This window comes from Xyrauchen texanus, chromosome 10 (assembly GCF_025860055.1).
Source record: "Xyrauchen texanus isolate HMW12.3.18 chromosome 10, RBS_HiC_50CHRs, whole genome shotgun sequence".
Lineage (NCBI taxonomy): Eukaryota > Metazoa > Chordata > Actinopteri > Cypriniformes > Catostomidae > Xyrauchen > Xyrauchen texanus.
In genome coordinates this window covers 19,212,618-19,224,936 of record NC_068285.1, presented here as the reverse complement: position 1 = coordinate 19,224,936, position 12,319 = coordinate 19,212,618, and the positions used below count along the sequence as shown (strand labels likewise).

At 44.5% G+C, this 12,319-nt stretch overlaps 1 protein-coding gene across 1 annotated transcript in view; it reads left to right on the top strand.

Moving 5' to 3' along the window:
- The window catches only part of LOC127650953 (3-hydroxyisobutyrate dehydrogenase, mitochondrial-like), a 39,391-nt gene extending 27,401 nt beyond the window's left edge, over window positions 1–11,990 (top strand). Inside the window, exons 7-8 of the mRNA XM_052136628.1 lie at window positions 6,989–7,145; window positions 10,861–11,990. Coding sequence (XP_051992588.1) covers window positions 6,989–7,145; window positions 10,861–11,019 — 316 coding nt within the window. The 3' untranslated portion in view covers window positions 11,020–11,990. The remainder of the gene's footprint in view (window positions 1–6,988; window positions 7,146–10,860) is intronic.
- The last annotated feature ends 329 nt before the right edge of the window (window positions 11,991–12,319 follow it).

Below are 12,319 nucleotides of genomic sequence, written 5' to 3'. Positions count from 1 at the left end.
CTGCTTGCAAGCCTCACCCTTTTCCTCCAAACATAACAATGGTCAATATGGCCAAAAATTTCCATTTTTGTTTCAACAGACCAGAGAAAATTTCTACAAAAAGATCTTTGTCCCCATGTGCACTAGCAAACTGTAGTCTGGATTTTTTAAGGTGGTTTTGGAGCATTGACTTCTTCCTTGCTGAGCAGCCTTTCAGGTTATTTTGATATAGGACTTGTTTTACTGTGGATATAGATACTTTTGCAACCTTTTTCCTCCAGCTTATTCACAAGGTCCTTTGCTGTTGTTGTGGGATTGATTTACACTTTTCGCACCAAACTTCGTTCATCTCTAGGAGACAGAATGCATCTCTTTCCTGAGAAGTTTGATGGCTGCGTGGTCCCATGGTGTTTATACTTGCGTACTATTGTTTGTACAGATGAACGTAGTTGTAACGCTTCCCACAAGGAGGAGGACAGGGAACAGGTGTTCAGCACCAGGTAAGCTTTTAATTCTCTTTTTACAAATCACAATATTGATCAAGCGCACTGAGTTGGCTTGTCGTCTCCTCCTGACTGGAGGCTCGGTGTCTGCTTTTATGCCGCTCTCCTCGTGCTCACTGGAATTAGAGACAGGTGTTAGGCATAATTTAGCTCAGGTGTAAGCGCCTTACCGCTTCCTCTCCCGGACGGGCGCTTGACCACGCCCCGCTGCCACATACCCCCACCGCCCGACTCAGGCCGGGCACCATCCGCCTGCCTACCACTCCCCATTTCTGGAGAGAAAGTCGGCGACAGCCATCTGCACCCCGGTCTGTGGACCACCTTGAATTTAAAGGGCTGGAGAGCCAGGTACCAACGGGTGATCCGGGCGCTAGTATCTTTCATGCGGTGGAGCCACTGGAGTGGGGCGTGATCAGAGCAGAGGGTGAAGGCCCGCCCCAGCAGGTAATACCGAGGGTGAGGACCGCCCACTTGATGGCCAAACACTCCTTCTCCACGGTGCTGTACTTAGTTTCCCGCAAAGAGAGCTTCCGGCTAATGTACAGCACTGGGCTCCTCCCTCCACCACCTGCGAGAGTACGGCCCCCAGCCCTCTGTCTGCAGCGTCCGCCTGCAAAATAAAAGGGAGAGAGAAATCAGGTGCATGAAGAAGCTGCCCCCACAAAGTGCGGCTTTAATCTGCATAAACGCTTGTTGACACTGCTCCGACCATTGAACCGGATCTGGAGCCCCTTTTTAGTGAGGTCAGTCAGCGGGCTGGTGACGTCCGAATAATTAGGCACAAACCTTCTATAATAGCCAGCCAGCCCCAGGAACTGCCTCACCCCCTTTTTGGTCTTAGGTCTAGGGCAAGTCGCAATCGCCATGGTCTTATCAATTTGGGGACGCACCTGGCCATGACCCAAGTGGAACCCCAGATACCGCACCTCCACACGCTCAATCGCAAGATTTCTTAGGGTTTGCTGTGAGCCTCGCCGCCGCAGCGACCTCAGGACGCCCTCAGATGTTGCATGTGCCGCTGCCAATCATTGCTATAAATGATAATATCATCTAAATAGGCAGCGGCGCACGCTGTGTGAGGTCTGAGGGTCCGATCCATGAGTCGCTGAAACGTGGCCGGCGCCCCAAACAAACCGAAAGGAAGCATCACAAATTGGTGTAATCCAAACGGCGCTAGAAGGCTGTTTTCTCACGGGACATTGGTGTCAAGGGATCTGCCAATAACCCTTTGTTAAATCCAAGGTCGAATAAAATCGAAAGCAGTACCTAACTGATCGAGCAGTTCATCAACACGGGCATTGGGTACGCGCCAAATTTAGACACCGCGTTGACTTTTCTGTAATCCACACAGAATCGAACAGACCCATCACTCTTGGGAACAAGAACAACCGGGCTGGACCAATCACTGTGGGATTCCTCTATTATGCCCATATCAAGCATCGCATCTAATTCCTCCCGCATTATTTTCTTTTTATGTTCGGGTAAGCTGATAGGGCGTAACGCACCACCGCGCCCGCTTGGTCTCGATGTGGTGCTGTATGATGTTTGTACGGCCCGGTAGAGGGAAAACACATCCGCAAATTCCTTTTGTAATTCGGAAACCTCTGTGAGTTGCCGCTGTGAGAGTTGGTCTCCACAAGTAACCGGAGTGTTAAGATTGTAGTCTTTGTTTACCTCCGGTCCGAGCTCCGCCTCTCCGAACTACCGTGGCCAACGCCACAGAGGCCGCCTCCCTCCATAATTTCAGTAGGTTGAGGTGATAAATTTGACGCGCGCCTCTATCGGTACGCTTAACTTCATAATCGAGATCCCCTACTCGTCGTGGTGACCTCAAAGGGTCCTTGCCACTTGGCGAGTAATTTAGAGCTCGATGTTGGGAGTAATACGAGTACCTTATCCCCCGTGCAAATTCCCGTGAGCCGAGCACCCCTGTCATACAGTCAGGCGTATGCGTTCTTGAGCTTGGAGCAAATTCTCCTGTGTTAATCGCCCCAGTGTGTGGAGTTTTGCTCTAAGATCGAGAACGTAACTGAATTTCATTTTTGCTATTAGAAGGTCCTCCTCCCACGCCATGGATGACGCCAAGGACACCACGGGGCGCCGCCTGCACAGCAGCTCAAACGGGAGAACCCTGTGGAGGCTTGTGGGACCTCTCGTACTGCAAACAACAGGGGTCTAGCCACTTATCCCAATTTCTAGCGTCATCGGTACGCTAATTTACTTAATCATGTTCTTGAGCTGCTTTATTAAATCGCTCCACTAGGCCATCAGTCTGCGGATGGTAAACGCTAGTGCGAATCGATTTAATGCCCAAGAGCTCGTGAAGTTCGCGAGTGTTCGTGACATAAAAGTCGTGCCTTGATCGGTGAGGATTTCTTTCGAATCCCCACCCGGAGATTATCTTGAAGAGTGCCCCGCAACACTACGCGCGGAGATGTTGCTCAGAGGCACTGCTTCCGGATATCGCTCGCGTAATCCACTAGGACTAACACGAGCGTATGTCCGCGTGCTGACCGCTCTATGGCCCGACGAGGTCCATCCCAATTCTTTCAAGGGGACCTCGACACGGTAGAGGGCGTAATGGCGCTTTTGGGGTGGCCGGTGGGTTTACCAGCTGACATTCACGGCACGCCGCGACACCACCTGCAGACGCCACCGCCAATGCCCGCCAATAAAAACGGGCTATTAGACGGAGAAGTGTTTTCCGCTCCCCTAGGTGACCGCCATAGGATTATAGTGAGCCGCCTGGAAAACCATTTCCTGGCGGCTCCGTGGAACCAATAATTGTGTTACTTCCTCCTTTGTTTGAGCCGCCCTGCGCCACTCTATATAACCGATCTCTAATCATGGCAAAATATGGGTATGAAAGGGCGATGCCCGGCCGGAGCTGTTGACCATCAATTACTCTCACTTGGTCAAGAGCATGCTTAAGGGTTTCGGTCCCGCGACTGCTCTAGAGGGAAGTCCCCTCAGGGAATTCCCTGAGAGGAGGGGCGGCCACCTCGCCCCTTTCCTCGCCATCCCGAAAGCAGCCGAGGATCGGCCCCTGCCCGCCTCCCTGCCAAAGCATCGCGACACCGCGACACCTCTTTATGCAGGACCCATCCGCACAAATACCCTCTAAAATATCTTTAAAATTCGGCCAATCGGTACCCAAGATTAGCGGATGGGTGAGGCGGGACTAACCGCTGCCTCCACACTATGTTTTTTTCCCTGAATTTAATCACCAAAGTCAACATGGGATACTTGTGAACATCCCCATGCACACACCTCACCCTCACCAGTTTAGCTAAACCCAAAGCCTCGGGTTGAACCAAGCGCTGGTGGATGGTGGTCTGATTGCAGCCGGTATCCAGCAAAGCTTGGTAAATACCCCCTGATCCTTACCGAATCCGGTATGCTCCAGCCTGATAGGGGCAGCCTGCGGACGCCGGAGACCCAGCACCACCATCCCCACCTCCATCAGCGACACTGATCCCGGAAGTGGTCCGGTCTCCGCACCTCCAACAGGCCGGCCCAGGCGCTGCGGCCGCACTTGTGCTGGCGGGCTCCCCACCTGAGGAGGAGAGCGGCTGAAAGACGGGAGTGGGAGGGTACATTCTCCCAAGGCCGGGAAGCTGGTCTCTGGAACCCTCCACGCCTGCGCTGGGCAGGAACAGGCCCTGGGGAGAGAACAGAAGAAGAGACCAAAGGGAGGGGCGAGGGCAGACACAAGGGAAGGGAGAGAGAGAGAGACGAAGAAGAGGGCTCGTCCCCCTCGGATCGCCGCCAGATGGTCCTCTGCGAGACCTAACGGCTTCCTCCAGCGACGCCGGGCGGTGGCACTGGACCCACTCGCCGTTTTCCGGGCAGCCGCTGACTAAATTGCTCCAGTACCACCTGATCGATAACACCCTCGACGCTGCGGTCCCCCGAGCAGCCACCTCCGACAGGCGCCCCGGAGCCGTTGGGCAAATGCTAACGGGCGACCAGACTTTTCCAACTTCATGCCCCGGAAGAGCTGACGATTCTCTTCCGGCTCCGACCGACCCGCTGCAAAATGGCTCTTTTAGGTCTGAATAGGCCAGGAGGTTAGTTGCCGGCAGTTGTTGAGCCGCGAGTTGAGCTTCCCGGACAGGAGAGGAACTAGGCGGGCTGCCCATTGTTCATGCGGCCAGCCCCAGATTTCTGCCGCCCACTCAAACAAATCCAGAAAGGCCTCAGGATCGCCTGCTACCCCCATCTTCTGTAACGTGGGCGGGGCAGCGTGGAGCTGGTGTCCGGGTCGCGGCTGTGGCCGGGCGCGCCTCCTGGCTGAGGAGGCTCGGATGGCGTGCCGGGTCCTCTGCCTGAGCCCGCGATGATCTCAACAAACCGGCGATCCTGGTCCTGCCGGAGCTCAAGCAGGGTTTGTTGGTGGCTCTGGTGTAGTGCCGCGAGGGACTGGAGGATCTCCGTCAGCTGGGAGGACTCTACGGGGCGACCCATCTCCATTCTTATGGACTTATGGAGGTCAACAATCCTTTTTCTAATGTCTTGGCTGATTTCTTTTGATTTTCCCATGATGTCAAGCAAAGAGGCACTGAGATTGAGGGTAGGCCTTAAAATGCATCCTCAGGTACATCTCCAATTTAGTACACCTCCTATCAGAAGCTAATTGTCTAAAGGCTTGAAATCATTTTCTTGTGTCTTCGAGGCTGCTTAAAGGCACAGTTAACTTAATGTATGTAAAGTTCTGACCCACTGCGAATTGTGCAAATGATTTGGATTATGTCCATAGGAGCAGAGCGTGTGTTATACAATTATGTTTAGCATTTTTACTGGGAAGGCACCTCCCCTTCTCACACACACACACACACACACAAACAATCTCTTTCTCTGATTCCTTGTGTTGAGAGAGTGATTTGTGTTGTAGCAGAGAAGCCAGGTTGCAATTGAGGCGGTAACCTTTTCAGTCACTGACCCAGAACGTGTGTGTGTGTGTGTGTTTGTGTGTGTGTGCGCGCACGTGTGTGCGTGTGCACGAGCGTGAGCATGCGCTGGGGGATGGGAGGGAGACGATGTTGAACATATGTCACCAGTTGTCCCCGAGAGACACAGACATAAAGAGGGAAAGTGATTGATATGGGGTCAGTCAGTGAGCTGTTTACAGACATTAAAACCACCCAAAAACAACTGTCAAATGACAGGGTAGCACAACAGCTTGCTCACACACACGCACACACATACTTACACATAATTGAGATTAGAATTTCCAAAACGGTCTGTAAAGATAGGTGGTGTGGGATGGACTGTGTCATAGGGGAATGAAATATCCCTTTTATTCACAGCTGTACTGTATATGTTCTCGTCTCTTAATTATTGCATAGATTTATAAACGTCTGAGTGTTTGTGTATGTGAAGGCACGGTCCCCTGAATGAGAGACAGGTGGGGTTACTGTATAACTGCTCTTAAACACTCATCATACTTTAATAGACATTTTACTGTCTTACCACAACTACCACTCCAGCATGTGTTGATCGAGTCACACTTGATATGGTTATTTATGTTCTTGTTAAAACAAGAGATGGCAACTCTTTGCCCAGTTACACATCATCCCTAGATTTCCCTCTTCTCTTTGTAATCATTTTCTTTCAAATTAGCTTTCTTTTGTCAACTGCCTCCCAATTTTGTCTCTGGTAAACATTCTGCTATCTGTCAGTTTTATGTTGTTGTTCTTTATTAGTGGTGTTTGCCAAGACAAGTATAGTTGTTGCTCATACTCAACTTAGGGTTAGCAATTCAAACAGAAGTATAAAACTTCAGCATGTAACTCGTCTCATGCCATTTTATTTTACAGATTTGATTCATGAATGGTACCTCAGATCTGATGGCTTGTTGAGGAATGGTGTGCTGTTACTTTTGTTTTGTGATCTGATTTAGAATTTCCATCTGGTGGATGATAAAACAAATACGTTGGCCAGTAAGAAACTACAAAGCAATGGGCTAAAAACCACTCAGAATATCTTGAAAACCACATATGAATGCCCTGGAAACCATCCATATCACCCTTGCACTGAGGGGCCAACTTTTGCATGGGCAAGCACCATTCATATTTTCTTCAGATAATGTAATCTAATTTAATTAGTTGCTTATCAGTTTTCTGCTGCTGTTCTTTATTATACAAAATTATTTGGGTGCACAATCGAATATAATGGAGTTGAAGCAGCAAACCCTATTTAATTCAGCTCTACTTTAAATGCAGCACTGAAATCACCCTTGTTACTCTTACAGGGGGACAGATTGGTGGGGGCGAGATAATAAGACAGCTGCTTGTGTCAGAGTTTTATTACCCCTGCATTTGTGTGTGTTTGTGTGGAACAACAAGCAAAAGAGAAGAAAATGATGAACTGCTGCTCCTGTTAAATATCAATACTGTTTAATCCAAGTCCTTTTTCCACAAAGGAATGAGTTGATCCTAAGCCTTAAGGTCAGCAGTCTTTATGACCTCTGCTCTTTGATCTCTTCCTATCTCTCACTTGTTCAGACTGGGTTTGGATCCAAAGCTTCTGGCAAAGATTCTGAACATGAGCTCAGGGCGATGTTGGTCCAGTGACTCATACAACCCTGTCCCAGGTGTCATGGAAGGAGTGCCATCTGCAAACAACTACCAGGGAGGATTTGGCACTACTCTAATGGCTAAAGTAAGCAAAAGGGTAATTGCTTTTCGACCCATCCAGGGGTCCTATGCACACAATTGAGCTTTTAATGATATATAAACTTGTAAAAAGTAAATACAAAAATTTTAAAATCAGTTATCAAAGCCAAAGTATTAAATGCCACAGATCAATAAGTACTGAGCAGAGGATAGTGGATTTTACTGATACCGATAACTAAAATGGGTTAAAGGGCTGATAACCGATTAATCAGCCAATAGTTTAAAACAACATCTTAGTCTTTCCATACTGTGATGGCCGGGTACAGACATGGAGGCTACAAAAGTCCAAAATAAATAAAATCCCAGATGCAGTTTATTAGTCAACCAAAATAACAATAATTGTCAGAAAAAAAATGAGGTGCATAACTAGGGATTTTTAACTATAAACTAGCCTGTGCACCAGGGACTCTTATTTTGCAGTGATGGAGAGTTGGCTCCATTATAATGCTCTACTGTATATTTTAAGTATTTGCCAAATTTTGTGTATATATATGTATGTGTGTCTGTTTGTGTGTGTGTGTGTGTGTGTGCAGTATATTACCAGATTATAATGTTTGATGAATAATTAGGGTATTTATTGTTATTCATAAGATACTGTATGAAGTTGTAGACATCATGCATGTGTTAAAGGGGCACGTTTCCATATAGTTGCCGTTTTCTTTCTATGCCCTCGCTTCAATTTAAAACACTTGATTATGTAATCAAAATATGCATTGAAGTGAGGATAACAATATGGATGAATAATGTTGATTAATGATTTAGTTACAGCAAATCCCCATCTGATTGTTTTTATTTCACATCTAGAGGCCACTATTAAACTGTAGAACCAAGCCATTCTAATTGTAGAATCCTCCAGCACTTGCCACTGAGGAATTTTAAAAAATATCGGCAACTATAGGAAAATATTTTTTCTTATAACAAATAGTTCCAAAAAGCAACTATCGGCAAAACCGATATTTTCTGCCTTTATTACAGAGTAATTATGATGTAGAGGGGGGGTCAAATGTAAAATTTTTGCCTATGAATTTGGATCAAAACTGGTTAAAAAATAACCTTACAAAGATTTTTTTTACTGAAAGATAGGGAGGTCTAATACAAAAATCTGCTAACTTCAGCACCCCTTGTTGCGTTTTATGTCAATGGATTGAGTCCAAAAATTTGAAAAATATTTATTTTTTATTTTTTTTCTAAATTGGAGTGCTTGTAATTCCAGAAGTATTAAATATATCTTGATATCATTTTATATTCTTGTTCAAAATAAACTTTAATTTTGGCATCTTCATTTTTAAGACTCTAAATGATTATGTCCCAGAGATATGAGGCTCTTAATGTGGTGCCATGCATATATACAGTTGAAGTCAGAAATTTACATACACTTAGGTTGAAGTCATTAAAACACATTTTTTAACCACTCCACAGATTTCATATTAGCAAACTATAGATTTGGCAAGTCATTTAGGACATCTACTTTGTGCATGACACAAGTAAAAGGACCTTGTGAAGATGCTGGAGGAAACAGGTAGACAAGTATCTATATCCACAGTAAAACAAGTCCAATATCGACATAACCTGAAAGGCTGCTAAGCAATGAAGAAACCACTGCTCCAAAACTGCCATAAAAATGCCAGACTACAGTTTGAAAGTGCACATGGGGACAAAGATTGGAGACATTTCCTCTGGTCTAATGAAACAAAATGTAACTTTTTGGCCATAATGACCATCGTTATGTTTGAAAGAAAAAGGGTGAGGCTTGCAAGTTGACCATGAAGCATGAGGGTGGCAGCATCATGTTGTGGGGGTGCTTTGCTGCAGGAGGGACTGGTTCACTTCACATAATAGATGGCATCATGAGGAAGGAAAATTATGTGGATATATTGAAGCAACATCAAGATATCAGCCACGAAGTTAAAACTTGGTCGCTAATGGGTCTTCCAAATGGACAATGACCCCAAGCATACCTCCAAAGTTGTGACAAAATGGCTTAAGGACAACAAAGTCAAGGTATTGCAGTGCCCATGACAAAGCCCTGACCTCAATACGATAGAACATTTGAGGGCAGAACTGAAAAAGCATGTGCGAGCAAGGAGGCCTACAAACCTGACACGGTTACACCAGTTCTGTCTGAAGGAATGGGCCAAAATTCCAGCAACTTATTGTGAGAAGCTTGTGGAAGGCTACTCAAAAATGATGAATGAAATGAAGCTTGCTTAAATCATTCTCACTACTATTATTCTGACATTTCACATTCTTAAAATATAGTAGTGATCCTAATTGACCTCAAACAGGGAAAATGTTCTACAATTAAATGTCAGGAATTGAGAACAACTGAGTTTAAATGTAGGTGGCTAAGGTATATGTAAACTTATGACTTCAACTATCTATATATATATATATATATATATACTTATATATATACGCACACATTATTAATAATCAAAAACCAAACATGACTCTCATATTATGAAGCTACAGCCGTGGCCAAAAGTATTGGCAGTGACATACATTTTGTGTTTCGCAAAGTTTTCTGCTTCAGTTGTTCTGGTGTTGATTCATATTGTTTCTAGATTATTGTGCAGAGTGATCAGATGTATTTTAAATAATTGCAAAAAGCTTCATTGGCCAAAACAATTTACTTCATCACAAAAACCCAAATTTCACTTTTTTTGGCCCTGGCACAAAATGACCAGCTAACATCATTTCACTAATCATATCAGCAGCACCTGGGAAAGTGTGAACGAGTACTAGTCAGGTGAAATCACTCTATCATTCTGATTGGATTATAAGAGCAGACTGATTGCTATAAGAGGAGGGAAGAAGTGCTTCTTATCATTGTGTTTTTGTTAGCAATGGTTACCTCTAAAGGAAGACGTGCAGGCATTATCGCTTTGCATCAAAATGGCCTCAAATGCAAGGAAATTGCTGCAAAGAATATTGCACCTGAAAGAACCATTTACCGTATCATCAAAAACTTCAAGGAGAGAGGTTCAACTACAGTGAAGAAGGCTTCAGGACGTCCCAGAGTGTCCAGCAGGAGCCAGGACAGTCTCCTCCTGAGGAGTCAGCTACGGAATCGTGTCACCACCAGTGCAGATCTTGCTCAATGTTGGCAGCAGGTTATTTTCCAGCATGATGGAGCCCCAAGTCACAAGGCAAGAGTAATAATGAAGTGGCTCAGAGATCATTACATTTAAATTTTGGATCCGTAGCCAGGCAAATCCCCAGATCTTTATCCCATAGAGAACCTGTGGTCAATCCTCAAAAGGCGAGTGGACAGACAGAAGCCCACAAATTGTGATCAACTCTGAGCACTAAGGTGGCAATAATGGATTGCCATCAGTCATGATTTGGCCCAGAAGCTGATATCCAGCATGCCAGAGTGAATTGCAGAGGTTATGAAGAACAAGGACCGACACTTTAAATATTGACTCTTTGCATATATTGAATGTTTTTGCCAATAAAAGCCTTTAAAACTTATGAAATGCTTATCATAGTTTTCCTGTATACCATAGAAACATGTGAAAAAAAGAATCTACAAATACTGAAGCAGCAAACTTTGCAAAACACAAAATGTCACTGCCAATACTTTTGGCCACGGCTGTAGTGTGATGCAGAAGTGAACTCTGACTTTCGAACCCCACTGTATATATAATTACTACCTATTTCTCAGAAAATATTAGGATGGCAATGCTCTCTGTCCACAGGATCTTGGCTTGGCCCAGAACACTGCTACCAATACACAAACCCCAATTCCTCTTGGCTCCTTGGTGCATCAGATCTACCGCATCATGTGTGCACGTGGCTATGCTAACAAAGACTTTTCCTCCATCTTCCAGTTCCTACGAGAGGAGGGGGTACAGTAAGCTTGTGTAACCCCAATACATGTGAAAGTGGCCCAGACTCTGTATGAGCAAAATGGACATTGTGATCAGCTGGTTTAGAATTTATATGCACGTGTGTCTATTTTTTAAAGGAATATTGCGTGTCCAATACTTCTGTGTTAGCCTGATGCTAATGAAAATGAAGGCAAAGTTCATCTAAATTTGAAAGCTCCTGATTTAATGTGACTGTCACGTCTGATCCTATACCTCTTAAACTCAACCTCAAACTCCACAGCTTCTGTTTTAATTTGTTCTTCACAGGTTTGTATGACTCGTTTAAACTGTTACTGTGATGTATAACCTTGCTTGAATCAAATGGTTATCTGCAAATGTTTACACATACAGTCCATTTTGTTTTCTTCTGTTTCATTGGAAGAGAATAATCCTCCTTTTCCTACATTGGGCAGACCCGATGAGGGCTTTTCAGTTGTGAGCCTAGATTGTTTTTGGGTCTTGACTCATTAAAAGCTGCTGAAAATGGATCTATTACTTATCTTTAATGGATCTTTAAGACATACTTCATCGATATCAGTTTTGCTTAAACTGAATCCATACTGTTAATTAGAAAAAAGCCACACATCCCATCTAGTGTTTGCACTTTTTACATGAAAACTGACTAATTTACACTAGAGAGCAACACTTTACATATTTACAGTTTGAGGTTTTCATCTTCCTTTTAACTGATTCCAACCATAATTGTTCTACTTGTCTCTGTTTCTTTGGCCACTAAACAAAGGGCTTTAAGCCATCCCTCCTCAGTGTGTATGTACAAATATGTATGTTTATTTGTAATGCTGTATTAAGAGCAGTGTTAATAGTCTCTGCTAAATGGAGGTCTGTTGAGACTCACTCTAAAAAGAGACCGATCCTATCTGTGTGCAAGGCACACACACTCACCCAAGACTCATGTTGTGTCCTCTATACAAACATTTTTCTCAATAAAGAGAAAATTAAACACCTAACTGAGTTATGAGCGGTCATCTCTTTAAGCAGTCTGTCTTGTCTGTCTTCCTTTATGCCATGTATTACTTTATTATTTTATTACTGATCTTTATGCAAGTTAAATTACCCTGTTTGTGTTAATGTCTGTTTGAAGAAATGTTCTTTGATCAGTATAAGTAGACCTCAATCAACAGAATCCATAGTGTAATGTTGATTACCACAGAAAATTATTTTGTAATTTATTTAAAATATTAAATAAATAAATTGCAGTTACATTAAGGTGCTAACAATGGAAGTGAATGGGGCTAGCACGTAAACATTAAAATACACGTTGCCATAA